Consider the following 19,155-nt stretch of genomic DNA (forward strand, 5'->3'; position numbering starts at 1 on the left):
CACTGGTGGGCCTTTATGGGAAAACTGGACGCTGTTTGAGTCAACAATATATGACAACAAACCCATAGCCTGTTGCACTATTCAACAACTCAGGTTTTTCAAAGATCGTCTATTTTCTTTCATAAGAGCAGTATGGTTACCTGTGAATGTAATGCTAGTCATATTAATGGGGTGTCTGCTACCATCAGGCATCCAGCCATGCACGAGGCTGCACAGTGAGTATGGTGCTTTCTGATGCATGTGGTGACATGTCTGCAGTACTACTAACAATATTATCTAAGTGTTTTTTTATTTCATCTTTACTTTTGCTGTAACAATGTAAATGTCCCCTTTGTGGGACTAATAAGGGTATTCTGATTTTTCATTGGCTTTATTCTTTTCATGGCCTTTCCTCCATTTTGTCTCTCATCACTGAATCTCAGAGGTGGGTTTACATAAGTACTTTAATTAAGTACAATTTGGAGATACTTTTACTTTACTTGAGTATTTCAATGTTATGCTACTTTGTACTTCTTCTACCCCACTACACTTCAGAGGTAAATCATGTACTTTTACTCCACTACATTTATTTAATACCTTTTAGTTGCTTTACAAACTTGAGTTAATGTGAATTATAATCAACACTTAAATAAGACTGGAGTAAATTCGCAAGCTACCCTGCAGTATACAAAGTAATTTAAACTAGCTGCACCTTTACCAGCTTTGATAACACTTTAATTATCAATCATTATAATCAAAACATTAAATATATGTATTTCTGAATTGGACCAATGATGAGTTGGTACTTTAAGTATATTTGTGATGGTCATACTTTTGTACTTTACTTGATTAACGTTTAGATTGCAGTACTTTTACTTGTAACAGAGTATTCCTACACTCTGGTACTTCTACTTTTACTCAAGTACAAGAACTGTGTACTTCTCCCACCTCAGCTGAGTCTCACGTATCAACACAGTCTCAGATAGGCAGCGTGGAGAGGAGTAACCTCACTGCGCACGTTCTGCTCTCTGCTCCGACTCGCGCGGCCTCTAATTGGTCAGTTCAGATGAAGGGGGCGGTGACGGAGGGGAATTCCCCGCGTCGCCTCTTTTCTAACAAATATCACTTTCCTGTCCACTGTCACTCATTCGCTCGGGCTTCTCCAAGAGACAACAACGTTTGATACCACAGAGTGTTCCTGCATTATGGATGGTGAGCGGCAACTCTTTTATTTACTGGAGAATAATAATAGTAACTCGTAGAATAAGAGGGTTGGACTAAATGTAATATTGACCAATAATTATCATGACTTTGACGTTCAATAACATCTATAAGTGTACGTTTTCTTTCCTAGCTATATTATTGTAAGTCTAACAGCACAGTGAAACTTCCTCCTTGTTGCAATGATTTACAGTGTGATTGGAATAATTACATGATAGCTTTAGCAGAACTACACAAACCCTCTTAAGTAAAATATTGTTATTTTCATTTTATTATGTTATGACAACCTTTTAGTGTGATTTTGTATCTCATTTGCCTGATTATTTCTTATTTGTCACATTTACCTCCTCAGTTCTTATGATGCTAGGGGACGATTCACATCTAAGTAAGTAGACTTTTAAAACCTCTTTTGTCAAAATGAGCTGCCTGTATCTACAAGTCAAACAATCTGTAAATGCAATGCAGTGTCTTTCACTTCCTCATTTAGCTTTATTGGTAAGCATTGCTTTTTTCAGACCTGTGCTAGGAGTGTCTGAGAAACAGAGGTTGTTTTAATCCTTGTGTATATGGGTTGTGGTCTCTGAGTTTATATAGTGTGATATAAATGTCTGCGTGTGAGCTACATCATCTCTCACTTCTCTCAAAATGAGGAAGGCAGGACATGGCTGAGCCAACATTTGGCAAACGTAGATTTCTTAATCATGTCAGAAATGTAACTGGACTAGTTTTATTCTTGTGTGTGTGTGTGTGTGTGTGTGTGTGTGTGTGTGTGTGTGTGTGTGTGTGTGTGTGTGTGTGTGTGTGTGTGTGTGTGTGTGTGTGTGTGTGTGTGTGTGTGTGTGTGTGTGTGTGTGTGTGTGTGTGTGTGTGTGTGTGTGTGTGTGTGTGTGTGTGTGTGTGTGTGTGTGTGTGTGTGTGTGTGTGTGTGTGTGTGTGTGTGTGTGTGTGTGTGTGTGTGTGTGTGTGTGTGTGTGTGTGTGTGTGTGTGTGTGTGTGTGTGTGTGTGTGTGTGTGTGTGTGTGTGTGTGTGTGTGTGTGTGTGTGTGTGTGTGTGTGTGTGTGTGTGTGTGGGGGCTTCTCACTCAGCTGTAATGTCCACAAAAACACATTTTTTTTTTTGTTATTGGAAACACTGCAAACCAAAATAAGAGACACTTCCCTGATCAGTTTTAGTTCCTCTCTCTCTCTCGGGCATCAAGTGTGGCAGGATTTGTATCATGCAATAGGTCAAGTTAGTACAGACAGTTTTTTTCATGCAATGTTTTGAATGCTGATTTTTAGCAAACACAATGATTTTCAGTTTAAAAGAAGCCTATACATTTTATTGGTAATTTCATCTTGGTCACACCTTTCTGAAACTGTTAAAAACTTTCCCTTTTCAAATAAATTCTACTTTAAACCAAGATGTGTAGACTGCAAACTGTATATTTCAGCAGACAATTTGGGTTTTGAATCTCTTTTTCACAAACCTTTCTCCAAAATAATAAACATCAACACTAAAACACATGGCTTTGTAAAATTCTGATGGGCATTTTTGTTTCTCTCTAATTTATAGGCCTTTTTCCTCGAGGACATTTTAAAGTCAATTTGTCAAAGTCTTAAAATCTAGATGACTTTTGACCTGCAAAGTCAATGCCCCCTGGGTTATTACTTATTAGAAACATAGTCAATAACCAAGTATACTTTATGTATTGATCCTGTAACTTGTGTCAACACTCTTTAGCAGCCATGTATATTCAAACAATTGGGGGAAGTATCTTCATCCCTTTATTGACCGTTTAAATCACGCGTTCTCTCTAGTGGCCGAGCCTTCTGTCCAGATCTTCGAGCAGCCGAAGCAGAGGGGAATGCGCTTCAGGTACAAGTGTGAGGGTCGCTCAGCGGGAAGCATCCCCGGAGAGAAGAGCTCTGACAACAACAGGACCTACCCCAGTCTGCAGGTCAGTCGGTACAACTTTAATTTCCTCAATCGAGAGATTTACATGTTTATTTTGCATAAAACCAAGAAGAGTTCACTCCCGAACCATCATATACAGATGCACGTCGAAAGCCTTTGATGTCACTTTCCAATGCATTTCCAGCATGTTTCAACATATAGGGCAACAAGTGGTTAATGTTACATGAGTTCAGTTTGTCACGTATATAGGTTCCAAACTTAAGTATGTATTGTTTATACTTGATTAGGTTTAGCAAAAATATTAGGGTTTGTGTTCAAATAAGTACTTGTTTCCCCTGTTACTTAAATCACATTTGAAAGTTTGGAAGCTTTACATAGTTAACCTAAAAAAGTCAATGTTGAGTTGTGGTTTCCCACCGGGGCACGAACAGCAGTTCCTTTGTTCGTTTCCTCTTATTTTTATATATATATATTTATTTAGTTGAAGACTTGAATAGACCATATTTCAATCATTAAGTTCGTACATTTTAAAATGCCCTTATAGCCGAATCCAGAGATATTATCCTTCCTCTATTCATTTGACTGACCTGAGACCCTCCATGATGCTTCTATGACGCAGCGGATGGGAGGCGGCGATTAATGAACACGCAATTGCTCATACTCTATGGGTGCGGAAGATCACCATAGATCAGGCCATTTTGACTTCATGGGCCATTCAGGAATTTTCACACTAATGAACGGGGTCCCGCCTCCAACGCTGAATCCAGTTCTCTTTACACCCTTTATAATTACTACGACCACTAGAGGCAGCATTTCATGTGCCAAACTGACGCTAGTGGGGTAAATGTAGTGTCATATTTTAAGGCATAGGGCCAATGACCAATGGTGAGTTGTAAAAACACATATAGAGCATGGCTTTATTGGTTTTACAGAAAAACACCCTCAAAGCATCGGGTTTATTCCTCCATCTCTCTTCTTTACACCTCTGCATGCATCTTTCTATACGATTTTCTATTAATTATTTGATTCCTCCGCAGATCCTGAATTACTGCGGTAAAGGGAAAGTACGCGTTTACTTGGTGACGAAGAACGAGCCGTACCGACCGCATCCACACGACCTGGTGGGCAAGGACTGCAAAGAAGGGTTCTACGAGGCCGAGTTTGGTCCAGACCGCAGAGTGATCGCGTGAGTCCTCCTCCCACAGTAACCTCCATCAGCACTCTCTATAGAGTATTCAATGACCTCACTGTCACTGACGTCATCACAACAATTATAGCCACATTGTCTCAGTCTTAATCATCAATATAAGTAAACAAACAAACACCACAACATAATCAATTTGCTCTCTATTAGTAGAACTTCATTTTTTACTTGGTGGTTTCAGAAGACATTGAGTGTTGATTGGTGATACAGAGGGAGAGCGCTGGGAATCACACACAGAGCATTTTTGTCAAACCATGTCTGTGATGAGGATGGTCATATGGGAATTCCCCGAGTGACATCACCCATATTTGCTGTGTGTCAGAGAGAAAATAGAGGTTGTGTGTTTGAATGAGTCAGTTTATTTTGCTGTGTATAATTTGCAAATCCTCCATTGATGTGTGTAGTACATTTAGATTACTTTCAACTTTTAACTCCTATGTAGATAAATCATGCCTTTCACAATAACCACTTTTATTGGGCGGCATATGGTCCAAGAAATAATTGCAATAAACAAAATGTTCAGATGTTATTGTAACATAATAGCACACTTATGAAGTACACTCTCCCAAAGAGCAATACAAATGTAATTTTTACAAATATTCCCACATTAACATTAAAAAAAAAGTAATAAAAGAACATTAAATAAATAGTTGAAGTCTTTTAAAAGTAGAGTCAGACAGGTTGGAGTAATTGCAAGATTATTATTACCTTTCCCCCAGAGTTATGCACAACAACATTATATTTGTTGACGTCATTCCACTCAGGTGTGGCCCCATGTGTTTGTTGTTTTTATTCTAAGTTGCAGCATAGTAAGAGTCTGCCAGTTTGTCACAGCCCTGTTCCTTTATTATCCCCACAGCTTCCAGAATCTGGGTATCCAGTGTGTGAGAAGGAGGGAAGTGAAAGATGCGATCGTACAGAGGATGACCAGAGGGATCAACCCCTTCACTGGTGAGTCCTTCTTCCAATGTCACATCCTCTGCTTCTGTTTTATCTTACATCATCACACTGACTGAGAGCAGTAGTTTCAACCCACTTGTGTGCATTAGAACCTGACTGAGTCTACAGCCATGCAAGCTGCTCTTTAAAGTGGACCTATCATGCTATATTTGAACAATATATTGTAGGGCCATACCTATATAAAACATGTCTGTGAAGTTTTTTTTTCAAAATACCAAACAGATCATGCATTTTAGCCATGCCTCATTTCGCTCTATTTGCTGTATTCCAGCAAGGGCTGATTCTGTGGAAAATGAGTTACAGCTGACCACGCCGCCCTGCAAAGAAGGCCTCGGGCCTCGGCACGAGCGTCATGTTACCATGCTGTTACCATGCTGTTACCATGCTGTTACCATGCCACAGCAACCTCTCATTCCCCTGATAGGCGGAGCGTCACCGCTAGGGTTGGGAACCGAAACTCGGTTCCAGGTGCGAACCGATAAGAAAATGCCGGGTACCCGTACAAAATACACCTTTTCGGTTCCGCTTAACGGTTCCTAAACGCGGTAGACCCTGTATTCCAGAACGGAACGGTCGTCAGCGGGTCGTCAGCGGGTCGTCAGCGGGTCGTCAGCGGGTCGTCAGCGGGTCGTCAGCGGGCGTTGACGGCCGGCTCGGTACGCTGACGGCCGGCACCGCCCTTAATTTTTTTAAATGGCATCATGTAAGTTGCGCTGACAGGCGACAGAGGTCCACAGTTGCCCCGCAGCGAGGCTCTCCCCGCCCTCCAGTTGACAGTTCACGAGCTCAGTCACTTCATAACACCAAAGATGGGTCGCGGTAAATGCTCTGAAGTGAGGCGCCACTACACTAAAAAAGAAAAAGACAAGGCACAGTGTAATGCCTGTTAATAGCTTGCCACTGGCATAGCTCAGTTCAAATAAAGCACAGCTATTGTGCAACACATTTGTATTGCATGTATATTTTCTATTTGTAACAAATTCAGTTAAAGCTTAAAAGAATAAAGATATTTTTGTTATCTAAACGTTTGACCTCTTTCTTTTACAATTTTGGAATCGAAACGGGGAATCGATAAGCAGAATTGGAATCGATACATTTCAAACGATACCCATCCCTAGTCACCGCGCACTATTCCGGGCTGACGTCGGGTCGGATGGAATCTGTATCCGCTCGTTGTAGCCCCGTTTATAAAAGATTTGGGTATGGAGGAAAAGAGAGAGGGTTGTATTTTCTGACACTTGGTGAGTTCCCTGACACACCGGGGACACATATTCATGTATGAAAGACAAAAGTGCATTTTGCATGATAGGTCCACTTTAAGGTTGTGCTAGCATAGCTTCAAGCTTATTGCTAATGTCAGCATGCTAACAGGCCGTCAATGATAATGCACATGTACAAAAAGCAATAGCAATTCATCCAAGTTTGAGATAGGTAATGCAGAAACCGTCCAACTAAGAGTCTGTTTTCATGTTCCGTCAAAATCACAATCACAAAAATTGCTGAAAGAAAGAGCTTTAAATCTTGTTTCAATCCACTGCACCGTAGCTAGCTAATAGAAGGTGTCAATTCTATAGCCAAATTTGAGGGCGCAACAAGATGAGGTTATTAAATAAAAGTCACTCAGATCACTCTCATGTGTAAATAATAGGAAGGGTAAATGAGAGCACAGTGTGGAGTGATTGACGACTGATTGGATCTGATGCAGAAGCTTCAGATGACGATGAAGTCACACGTCATAAATATGTTTCCATTACACTTAATTTATTTTATTGATAAACCAACTATTTCACCTCAGCCAAGTATAACATTTGTTTTGCAACATATCAAGATTTTCAGAATTGTTGGTGTTTCCACTCTGCATCTTAGATTGACATACCATGGATGTTTTTGGCTGCTACTTTGTCTAAAATGACCAGTAGCTTATGGTGTGTAGTGATTGTAGTGTACTGTGTAACAGATATTGCTGAGTCAACTCAAGCAACATGGGAAAAAAACAAAATAAGGGTTGAATAGATTAAAATGTTTTACTAAAAGATATTTATATGGCATATCTGCCATTATACAAAGCTAAGAGTGTTATTTTAGTCACTAACTGTGACTGTGACTGCTCACTGTCGATGCTGCTGTTGCTTTTCCTGCTGCTGTTACTGTTAAACAGGTTCAAAACAATTCAAAATAATTTCTTTCGAATGCTGATTGACCCAATTCTCAAGCAATGGTGATGATTTTTCTAACATCAACTCATAATTCCGCTCTCCTGCTACCACACTGTGTACAGTCGTGCTGTTTCCTCAATGCACTTTCATTCTGCGGTGCTCCACTGCAGACAGGCAGCACTTCTCGTGTACAAACAGGCGTTGAGCTACTTCCCCATTCTTAGTCACAGTTGCTCAATTCAGCACAGTGCAGGATGCCACGTGAGAGCTGGGAATGCAGGATCCATTAAAGGGGGAGGGTGGACCGAGGGGCTTCCCCAACTCTCAGAGATGATGATAAAAGTAGGGTATGATGCTTTACAGGTCTGTAAAATCAGGGAGGGAATGGAGGGTTTACAAGCAGTTACACATAAATGTGTTTTAGTGTTCCATGTTTGCGAGTTGCGATAACTGTTGACTGAATTAATTTGATTGAACCAGATATGCCGCTGACCACACATATATGACAGATTTATAATTTACTCTAATGCTTTGATTTATTACTTTTCATGTTTGCAAAATAGTTTGTATTTGAACTTCACTGATTGGTTGACTAAGGGACTAATCAATGGACAAAATGTTACTGCCAAATATTTGAAAAAATCAATTAATAGATGAAAATAATATTTTTCTTTCAAAGTAGCAGAACATGCTGTTTTCACTCTCTCAAATTTAAAGATTTTCTCAAATGTGAAAGATATATTACAAAATTCTATAATAATAAACCAAAAACATTTGATTTCTGAAGTCATATTGTAAGATAGGTCCAAGACACAAAAAAAGTGACGTCATGTCCATATATGACGTCATATGGAACTAATATCACTAAATGGTATGATAAACCAATTCTTTAAGATATTGGAGGTCATGACCACATATTTTACAAAAGGATTATTGAGGTTGTGTTTTTGTATCGTTCAATAAGTCAATAACATAAAGAATAGTGAGGTAGTTTCCATATACTGTTGGATAAGTTGATAAGGTAAAGATGCTGAAACTAGTGGTACGAATGGTACGATAAGCCGATAACATAAAATGAATGGAGGTCCTGCCCATATATCGTATGATAGGTAGTTTACCGTAAAGTAATTACCGTGAAATGCCTAGTAGGCCCTGTATCATGATATGTACAGTAGGCTACTCTACAGACAAAGCCTTGCCAATAAACACATTGTTGTTACTGTAGATTTCAGGTAGCCATAGCTAAACCTAAACACAGATGCAATGTGTTGATTACTACAGACTGTACTATGGGCAGCTGGATTTCTTTTTCACATGACTTTAACCTTGCCTTCTCTTCAGCTCACTTCTGCTTTGAAACTCAGCTGCTTCCTGTGACGGGGAGATATGCCCCATGCACTCCCCCCACTCTAACAAAAAACATATACACACAAACCCCCTGACCGCAACTCATGTCATGCATGTGAAATGTTGTTTGTGCTACATTAATGTTTGTGTTAATGTCTATTAGCCAAAAGGTCACCTCAGCTGAAGTAGTGTTGACACAGAAGTGAATAATGTCTGTGTGCGATGTTGTAACATGTTTCTGTATTAGTATGTCTTCCCGTTTAACATTGGGGGATATACCTAGTAAATTGTTTCACATATTTCCAAATGATTGACAAGTTAGAGGCGTGGATATAGATTAGATTGTTTTCCTGAGGAGAACAAATATATATATTTTCCATTTGGTCTTTTTCAATCCTTTTCTATGTTTGTATCCAATACAACTGCAACGATTAGTTTAGTTATCCAGTTATACTCAACAGAAAAACACGGCCAACTAGTTCAATAATCAATGAATCATTGAAGTTATTACATTTTTCATGCAAGTATAGACAGTACATTCGTATTTCAGACTCTCAAATATGGGGATTTTCTGTTTTCTCTGCTTTATATCATAATAAGCTGAATATCTTTGAGTTGGACTGACAAAACATCAGATTTCCATCTCATTAAGACACAAGAACTAGCGATGCATGTCATGAAACTTGATGAAATTGTGAGTCATGCAATGGAGACACTGTTTGCGGTGAGATTTGGCACCTGCCGCCCCTTCTTTCATACTCTCATATTCTGCTCCCACATTGACTCTTAACCACTTCCCACCCATCACCGACCCCCTCCGTCCCCGTCAGCATCGCAGCCGATAACCTCGTCCCTCTGCAGCTGCAGCGTTGTGCAGCCGGGATGCCCACTAACTCCGGGCCTTTTTCCACCACACAGGTTCACTCACCACTGCTTTAATCTCTGAGCCACTTTATTGCACCTGTCCAGCATCTCAAACACACACACCAACTTTTTATGTTACATCAATATTTGATACAACAGTTCCGCTTTCATACACAAGCAATTCTTCGTTTCTCCCTCCTTCAGTTTCTCCACTGTCTGTCTTTCTCTGCCACCCACAACATTTGTGTTACGGAGACCATTCAGCACCCAGAGGTTGATTTTCACAGTGTCACTGTTGTTGAATTTGTTGTTGTTAGTGTATCATCAGCATGGCAGTGATATTTGAACATATGGTGACTACACATTTTGCCCAGAGGTAGTACTTGCTGATACAGAGAATATCAAATACCTCAATATAAATATTGTGACGATATACAGTATATGCAAAATATTCAAACAATACGATTTTTGGAAAGATAAATAATAATGAGTTAAGTCATAAAATGACTAACTGGGTAAATGCAAAGAATAGTTAAGCTTGAACAGTCTGGTCAATTCTGAAAATGACATCACTTTACTTTATTGCAGCATTCAAAGTCAAGTAAAGAGTCAAGACACTTAAAGGTCCCATGACATGGCCATTTCTACTGATCATAATTCCATTGTTGAGGTCTACTAGAATAGATTTACATTGTTCAATGTTCCAAACTCACATTGGTTTCTCATACAGCATCTCTGCATAGTATGTGTATTCACTCTCTGTCCTAAACGGCTTGTTGGAGCTCCTGCCCCCCCCCCCCCTCCCTATAAGCCCACTGTGCTCTGATTGGTCAGCTCGCCCACTCTGTTCTGATGAGTCCACCACCGTTACAGCGGAACATCAGTGATTATGTGTTACAATGGCGTTTGTTAGCAACCAGAACATGACACCAGTAATGACAAACAGATGAGAATGCTGCGTGGGGTCTGGGTGCCGTGTTGATGGGACGTTGCGAGGCTCGCTGCTGCGGACAGTGTGTGCTGGATTACTGGGGTCGTTTTCTGGTTGCTGCGTGGGGTCTGCGAGACAGGGAGACACCGCGAAACTCACCTGAACTCAGCCTGAGCACACACACACTCACAGCCTCGCTGTCTCAGGCTGAGTTCAGGTTGAGAAATCCGCGGAGCCGCAACTGAGAAAAGATAAGACTGAGTGAGTGTGTGTGTGTGAGGAGCTCCATGGATTGGTCCATTTGGACCTGGGCATAGTTACGTCACCATACTCAGGAAGAAAAAATAAAAATCTCCAACGAGGCGTTCTGGGGCAGCATAGACAGCTCTTTTCTGTGTTAGAGTTTTATTCGCTACAGGGTGTACTTTGAGGGTTTGTGACTCTGCAGACCGTTTACATGCAGAAAAAGCTACATAACACACAAGGGGACGGGTAATAACCGGAAAAGCACGACATGGGACCTTTAAGCAATAATGGAACATCCAAAATATAAGTCTTAATCTACCCTAATACGTTGATATCGATATAATATCCATATATTGACCTGCAGTACCCAGAGAGAGCATGTGTAAAGAAAAAAGAATAGGACCTACAATGCTTCCTTGAGGAACACCGTATTCAATGTCAAATGTATGAGACACAAAGTAGCAAAGTTACATCTGCTTGTAAACCAGCACAATGCAAGTTAAACTGAATCTATTATATTCAGGGAAGTTGAAATTAGCTTTTAAGTATCAGTATAGTATAACAGATTTCTTTAAACGTATCACATTCTGTCTTGTTGTACACTTTGTGTTTTGTGCGGTTGACACAATTAAATATTAATTGTGAATGAGTGAGCTCTAGAGTGATGGTAGACACTTGATGATGCTTTGGATAAAGCAAGGCTATATGTTTCCCCTTGTATCCAGTTGTTTTGATAAGCTAACCTCCTGGATGTTATATAATTAATTCATATGTAATGTACATTTATGAAACTGGTATTGATCTTTTCATCTAATTCTCAGACCCAACGCAATGAGCGTGTGTCCCGAAATGTCAAACAATTTCTCTACTGCTGTATCAAAGTAAAATTGCAGTTGATAAAGTAGGTCAGAGTGTGAATGTTAAATGCCATCTAACATAGAACATTAAGAGCAAGGCTGTCATGTTTTGGTCAAATCTGATATCAAATTTTGGAATTTTTTAACAAAGCTTGAAGCTTCATATCGACAGCAAACCAACAAAACTGGTGTTGACATGTTTACTGCATCATGTCTAACTAAACATTCTGATAACACTTGGAGTGACAGTTGTTTTGCCCTTTTGTTCGCTGCTTGTTAATTATACAGGACTCCAGATACAAGTCACAATTTGATGACTTAGCTAAAATCAAACAGACTTGTAAATGAGCTGATTCCTTGTGACTTCATTTGGAATTGAGCCTTGAAAAAGATAATGGCTGATGCCAACAGCGCATGTAGAGGCAGAGCTGTGAAATAATTAGCTGTTAGAACTGAGCATGTCCAATTGACACATTCAGTAAGGATGAGGAGTTTCCCTAAATCTGTGTCTTGGTTGTATACCAATGTGTTTAAGACTTTTGTCCCACCACTTTCACACACGTCAGGAGGCAGTAGGCCCCATGGTCACTCGTGCAGGGAGTCGCAAAGGCACACACATACACTTCTTTCCACCCTGAGGTAACGTCACCGAGCGTCACCTTGGCCACAAGTTGTAGGCGGGTATGGCCTCGGCATGAGTGCGAAAGATAGAAATTGAGAGATGGTGGAATAGAAAGTAGGCAGATGTGAAAGCCTGTTGTGTGTGTCGGTGTGTGGGCGTCTCTGTGTCAAAGCAAGGTGTGTGTTTGTATTTGTCTCTGGGGGCGGTATGTGTGACGCTTGATTGTATGTGTGTGTATAAAAGAATAGGCTGCTTGAAAATAAAAAGATTATCTGTGACGTGTCTGCGTTTATCCACAGTTGAGGTTTTGGGGACAGCCTACAGATGTGAGAAGCATGAGAACACATATCTGTCTATCTATGCTTTTAATGGTTTGACACATTTGTCAATAAGTATTCAACACATGATTCATTTTGCATATTTGGTTTATTTTCATCATTCTGTGATTATAATTAATACATTTCAATTGCATCCAAATTACAGAATGCAATATAACACTATTAAGAATGCATTAAAATGTGCATACACCGATGTATATATATCGTTGTAGGCACCTATAAATATGTATGATGCTTCAAAACAATAATCATAACAAATGATAAAGCATTTTGTAATGACTTATAGTCATAATAGCTCATTGCTCCATGATATTATTTGCAAAACCTTGTCTAATGCATGATAAACATACTTCAAATGTGTTGTATGATAAACCTGCAAAACGTTTTTGATTATACTTAATTATACAGCATTATGTATGTCATTTTAAAAAGATGATAATGTATTACAGCTATGTTTTTTTTTAATTACTACAATCTTTTTTGCAAGGATGATGGTGTCATAACTGGATTATGTACCTTTGACACTTCTGCAGTCATTTGTTCATGTTGGTCAAATAATTTCACTTATTGGCAAAGAGTATTTTCATAGGGGGTCACAGGTATACATTTCTCATATTGCTTACATTGCATTTGTGTGTGTGTGTGTGTGTGTGACCTCAGTGCCACGAGAGCAGCTGCTGCAGACGGAGGAGTACGACTTGAACGTGGTCCGCCTGTGTATCCAGGTTTCCCTACAGGACGAGAGCGGCCAATACACCCGGCAGCTCAATCCCATCGTCACAAACCCCATCTACGACAACAGTGAGTGTCTGATCCGTGTCTGCGTCAAAGGGTTTTCATGCTGACATCATATCTGGCAAATGCAAGTTACGAGAACCTGTTTACATTGGCATATAATTGTTCTTACGGGAATAACGACTCCCTTAGTTTAGGCGTGTTCACCTTAGAGTTCATTTGATAGAGCTAATTACAGCTGGAGATATTTTGTCCTTATTTTCACTTCAGTTCCTTCCATTGCCTAGAATTGCATTATTGACCTACTTAAGTAATAATATTTTGCAATAATTGATAAGTTGCACAAGTAGCCGTGGTTGCACAATTAGATACAGCTACATAATACCTGTAGCTGTGTAGTGTTTGTTGCAGAACCTGCATATGTGTGTCCTATATATATTCTTTTAATGTGTTTTGAGTGTTGCACTTCAGTGGACAAGTTGAGTTTTCATCACACACATTGAGAAAGGAATGGTCTTTACACATACTTGCCCTCAAACAACACTGTTACCATGGAGCACTTCCTCTTCTGACAGCTGACATGTGACTCAACCTGCTGAGGCTTCAACAGTCAACTGTGGTCTGTCTCTAAACTGAGGCTAAACACTAAACAAGTTTCACTGAGCCACAGGACATAGACTAGATCAAGTAAAGGCAGATTGTGATTGTATCACTCTTAGAAATACAAATGTTGTCTCACTTGTAGATTGCAGTCTGACTTGTTCGATTTGTTGCGTCCATTGCATTCTATTCCTACAACTTGTTTCTGCATCATCAGGGGCCCCAAACACTGCAGAGCTGAGGATCTGTCGGGTAAACAGGAACAGTGGCAGTGTCAAGGGAGGGGATGAGATCTTCTTACTGTGTGACAAAGTACAGAAAGGTACATATGATCAGTAAATCAGCATTATATTTTTCAGTATAATGTTTGTTTTTCACATAGCTTGCATCTATTTTCTCTCCATTTGCATTCACTATCAATAAATCAATCCTTATAGCCATAATGCCCATCTATTTGCATGATCATTTAGTCTCCATTCTTGTTTTCCCATCATCCCACTATTCCTCTAGATGACATTGAGGTGCGATTCTTCTGCTCCGAAGGCTGGGAGGCCAAAGGCTCCTTCTCCCAGGCCGATGTTCATCGCCAAGTCGCCATCGTCTTCAAGACTCCACCCTACTATAACACCTCCATATCAGAGTCGGTCACCGTGCAGATGCAGTTGCGCCGGCCTTCCGATCAGGAAGTCAGTGAAGCAATGGATTTCAGATATCTGCCTGACGACAAAGGTAAGCATGGATCAACTTTTTGTTACTAAACTCAAACTCTCGTCATTCTACTCTAGAGTTGGCTACAGTTCATTTGAACCAATACTGGTACCATTAAATTCAGTCCTAAAAAATAAGTCAAAATCTCCTAATTTGAACCGTATTGTTTTTAAGTCCGTCAACAGGGCATAGTGGGACACACAATCATTCTCGTAGAAAGCACATGTGGAAAGCGTTGCCCTGTTCAGCTTTGCATTTCCCACTAGAATATTAACACTGTTTGTTTAATCGTGAACGGTACTACTGACGTTATTGGTCGGTACCCTTAAAAGTAACAACTCAGGTATTCAAACATATTCCTCTTTGCCTGACAATAGTGTCAAGGAACTGGTTTCAGTCTGAATCAAGTGATTTACGTGAACATTTTATGTTTGCTTTAGATCCTTACGGCTACAATGAGAAAAAGCGCAAAATAGAGCACTTGATGAGGATCTCAGGATTATCCGGTACGTTTTAAGTTTTTCTGTACAAACATCTGATATGTCTACATGTGCATGTATTTTGTATGTCACTATACATGTATGCATTCTAACAAAGGTTTCTGGCCTTTCTTTAGGTGGTCCTTTCACTGGTTTGACAATGAACAGGCCAAAGGCAGTGCCAACGAGTACTTTGAGCCACATGCGGAAAGGTAACTAATTTCTCTCAAAAAGCAATGTTAGATCTTTAGCAAGATGCAAGGCTTACATAAAGATCAGAATAACCCTAGCCTGTTATAATGCCTAATGCTGCTTTAGCGCATGCCTACTAATCGGAAGTACCGCCCCTGCTGTATTCATGTAGAAAGTCCTTGGGCAAGATACTGAACCCCAAACCCTTACCTCCTGCCATCTCTGTGTGTGTGTGTGTGAATGTTAATCGCTCCTGATGAGCAGTTAGCACCTTGTATGGTAGACTCTGTCTCCAGTGTATGAATGGGGGAATGCTGGCTTGCATTGCAAAGCGCTTTAGGTGAACACTACAAATGTGCTATATACATGGAGTCCATTTGACATTTACCATATATTTTCCAGACCTCAACAACTTGTACCCGAGGCAACAGCCCACACCTCCGATGCAGCAACAAGCGCCTGTATTCAACCGGGCCTACCAACACGGTGCTCAGAATGTAATGATGAATCCTCAAGCTCCTAATGTGCCTGTGAGCCATTTATGGGCAAATCCCAACCCAGCACTCTCAATGGATACGGTCACCGTAAACCAGTCAGGTGCCATGTGCAATCTGCCACGTCCTAATATCAATAGGCAACAGCAGCAGAACCGTGGATCTGGTTACCCCCAGAGAGTGGCTCCTAGCCGCTTCGAGAATAACACCCTCCCTCAGCTCTCTGACAGGGACTTGCAGTGTTTGGAAACAGTTCCCCAGGCCCCTGTACTGAGTCAGTTAGATTCGCAGTCGCTCTACAACCTGCAGCAACAAAGGGAAGAGCATGTGTCTGATACTCAAGCCCAGAACAATCTAGGCAACCAGAACCAGGGTCTCCAAACTGCGTGGCCCAATTTCAATAACCTTAATCCAATCCAGAGCACCTTTAGCGGTGCAGTACCCGGAGGTGGAGGGGGGTCACAGGGGCTGGCCACTTTCCCCTTTGTAGGGGGAATGGAAGGGGAAGAGTTTCTGAAGGGCTTTGTAGGAGGAAGATCTCACACTGGCTTCCAGCTGAAGCAGGAGCCACAGATCACAGTGGCACAAGAGACCCATGCTTCTCTGATGCATTCCCCAAGCGAAAGCCAAGAAAATACTTACACCAACTTGCTTCCTCGTATGAGCAATGGCATCGACATGGATCCAATGAGGCAAGGCGATGGTGGCAACATTCATCCTCTTAAAAATCAGCAAAATCCATACTCAAGCAACAGCATGGCCTCAGAAGGCCACTTCCCAACTCTGGATGACTGGTTAAAACAATCCCGGCAAGCTGACTAAAAGGAGTGACATTTATTTAATAATAATATATAAACAAAAAAAGCAGTTCCAGCAGTGCATTGGTCTTGTTTAGTCTTGCAAAGCCAGACAATTTGCTTCACCTATTCGGGCCCATTAGGGCTCAGTGCTTGGGATGTTACATCAGTGGGCACAAGAGAGAAATGATTGGAGGCTGTTTGGAATCTCTAACCAGGCAAAAGCATTGTCGATGCGGTACACTTAATTAGGAAAATGTTCCATTAAAAAAAATTGTAAAGATACCACCCAGAATGTTTCGTACCTACATCTTAACCGCCAGCAGTGCCGCTTGTCACATGCCCTTTTTCCACCAAACCAGTTCCAGGGCCGGTTCCGGGCTAGAGCCTGATTTAGCTCTGGGTCTTCCTGTTTCCACCTAAGCACCAAAAACCGGTTATTTTATTATAGCAGCTATCGGAGTGAATTAATACATGGGCTACACAGGTTGCCATGTCCGACTATCACAAGAAGGATCATAATGAAACATACGCCAGTAAAATGTGCCTGTAGAAAACGGCTTATGCCACAATAGGATAGCAACAAGTAGTGAAGATTGTCAGATTCGCTTCGGTTGCTAAGCTAACATCACCCATTTTATACCAGAGAAACTTTCATAATAGCGTTGTGATGCCAAACAGCGTCAATTCATACTGAAACACATTCACTTATGGGGATGGAGGATATGTATCAGCTGCTTTTGTGACAGTCAGACAGTGAAGACTTTACAGTGGCCGCTGCCGTGAGTTAACGGGAGAATAAACTCCGGTGGACGAGCAGCACTGTAGTGGTCGGTAAATGCCGCTGAAACACATTAATAAACAATGAACCACGGGGCTCTGGAGAAAAGTATAAGGTTGTAGAAGTAGTTATATTATTTAATCTGGCTTTGTATGATTAAAAGTAACACGATCATCGACCCGATGCAGTCGATTTTTTGTCCCCCATTGCTGTTGTTGTGAGCGGCGTTTGGGAGAAAATCAGCGCCGTAAACGATGATGTGATGACGCAGCACCAGTCGGGCTCTGGGCGGTGGAAACACAACTTGGGCTAAAAAGAAGAACGTTCAGAACGAGAAGAGCACTAGCACGGAGCTAGAACTGGAACTGGTTTGGTGGCAAAGGGGCAAAAGTGTCTTTGCTTCCCATTATTAATCTGAAAAGACACTATTAAACTGATTTAAAAAAACATTATTTCTTCGTATATTTGAGAAAATAAATAGTAGTGCTGTTGATATGACATTTATATCAATGATGCCTTTTTCAAAAACCCTAGTTAAAGTTTGGTACGATTCCACCTCAACTTGTAGCTCTGAACTGGTGGGGTGTGCCATCACTGTTTCAGTGTCCTTTTAGTCACCCCACCTAATTCACTGATTGGTTTACAGCTGCTGTTGTTCAGTAGATATTCTCCAAACTAGTCAATACAACTTACCTCAAATGAAATGTGGCTTCTGCAAGCCAGAGACCTGAAGGTTGTAAGGACAACCATACAATGCCGATGGTTTCCAAGCAAAAGTTCTATTTTCGCAGAAGTGAATGTACTACTTTCTTTTTTTTGTCTTTCTCAGGTGAAGCTGGATTCACTGTTAACATACTGTATCGTTTTTTTAATGTTTTGTTGGAGTGTTGAATCTTGAAAGAAAAAACATGGGGAAATGGATGTTGGTTGAATTTGTACAGCTTATTGTCATGTGTTTACTCTTTTTATTGCTTTGTAAAGGATGCTTACATATTTTATCGTTTTATTGATTTGTCTTTTTAGCAAATCTTTGCTTTTTTATGCACTCTGTACATATATGTTAGCCATAGTTGAGAGTGAAAGCAAAAACCATGCTGAAACGCTCAAGAACTGGCAAGGTACTGAAATTTCCATTGAGGAAGTGGTTGGAAACACATTTAGTGTTGTCTTTCCTTTGTAATGACTATGTCATAACAGTGATCACATGTGTTTTCCAGAGTTCTCAGATAATTTCTACTAAAAGTTTTATATATACGGATGTCAATTGTGTTTTGTATTGATGTTTCATTAATTCAGCTGAAGTTCATACTATGGTTCAAAGTTTGCCTTGCTAGAGGACATTGTGAATAGACACAGGGCTGATGATAATAATAGTGATAAACAAACTGTCAAACCAAGCCTAGTGTATCCTAGCGTGTATGCCCTCCAGAATATTTTGATGACCACTTTGTATGATTGCTGTTTTTGGATTTTTCTACTAAATAATTTCTTAATAAACAGAGTCTGTCTTGTTCCACTTATTTTTGTATTTGATATGCTATTATTCACATCATCTTCATATACAAGCATTATGCATATGTGGTAAAGTATGACCAGGTGCCCTGATATATGATCAGAAAGGAAGAGGAGAACAAGTATTATATACAACATTATTTTTTTGTATTGGTACACGACAGAGTTATCACATTTATTACATGGACAGTTATAGGTACACTTAACATTTGTTATCTGGCCAAGAATTATGTTA

General features: G+C 40.4%; 1 protein-coding gene across 1 annotated transcript; it reads left to right on the forward strand.

The window, feature by feature from the left end:
• Nucleotides 1-198: 198 nt before the first annotated feature.
• Nucleotides 199-18,928, forward strand: rel (v-rel avian reticuloendotheliosis viral oncogene homolog). The gene is made up of 12 exons (XM_034224684.1): nt 199-215; nt 1,067-1,191; nt 1,553-1,585; nt 3,001-3,140; nt 4,135-4,283; nt 5,161-5,252; nt 13,283-13,423; nt 14,175-14,279; nt 14,468-14,686; nt 15,106-15,171; nt 15,282-15,356; nt 15,739-18,928. Exons 1-12 carry the CDS (start codon nt 199-201, stop codon nt 16,650-16,652), a joined length of 2,076 nt encoding a protein of 691 aa, XP_034080575.1. The 3' UTR covers nt 16,653-18,928.
• Nucleotides 18,929-19,155: the final 227 nt, after the last annotated feature.

Source organism: Gymnodraco acuticeps, unplaced genomic scaffold, assembly GCF_902827175.1.
Source record: "Gymnodraco acuticeps unplaced genomic scaffold, fGymAcu1.1, whole genome shotgun sequence".
In the NCBI taxonomy this organism is placed as follows: Eukaryota; Metazoa; Chordata; class Actinopteri; order Perciformes; family Bathydraconidae; genus Gymnodraco; species Gymnodraco acuticeps.

Bases quoted from the DNA above. Each gene is read 5' to 3' on its own strand.
- rel (XM_034224684.1), top strand. The intron at 5,253-13,282 runs GTGAGTCCTTCT...GTGTGACCTCAG, and splicing joins AGGGATCAACCCCTTCACTG to TGCCACGAGAGCAGCTGCTG. The intron at 15,357-15,738 runs GTAACTAATTTC...TATATTTTCCAG, and splicing joins TTTGAGCCACATGCGGAAAG to ACCTCAACAACTTGTACCCG.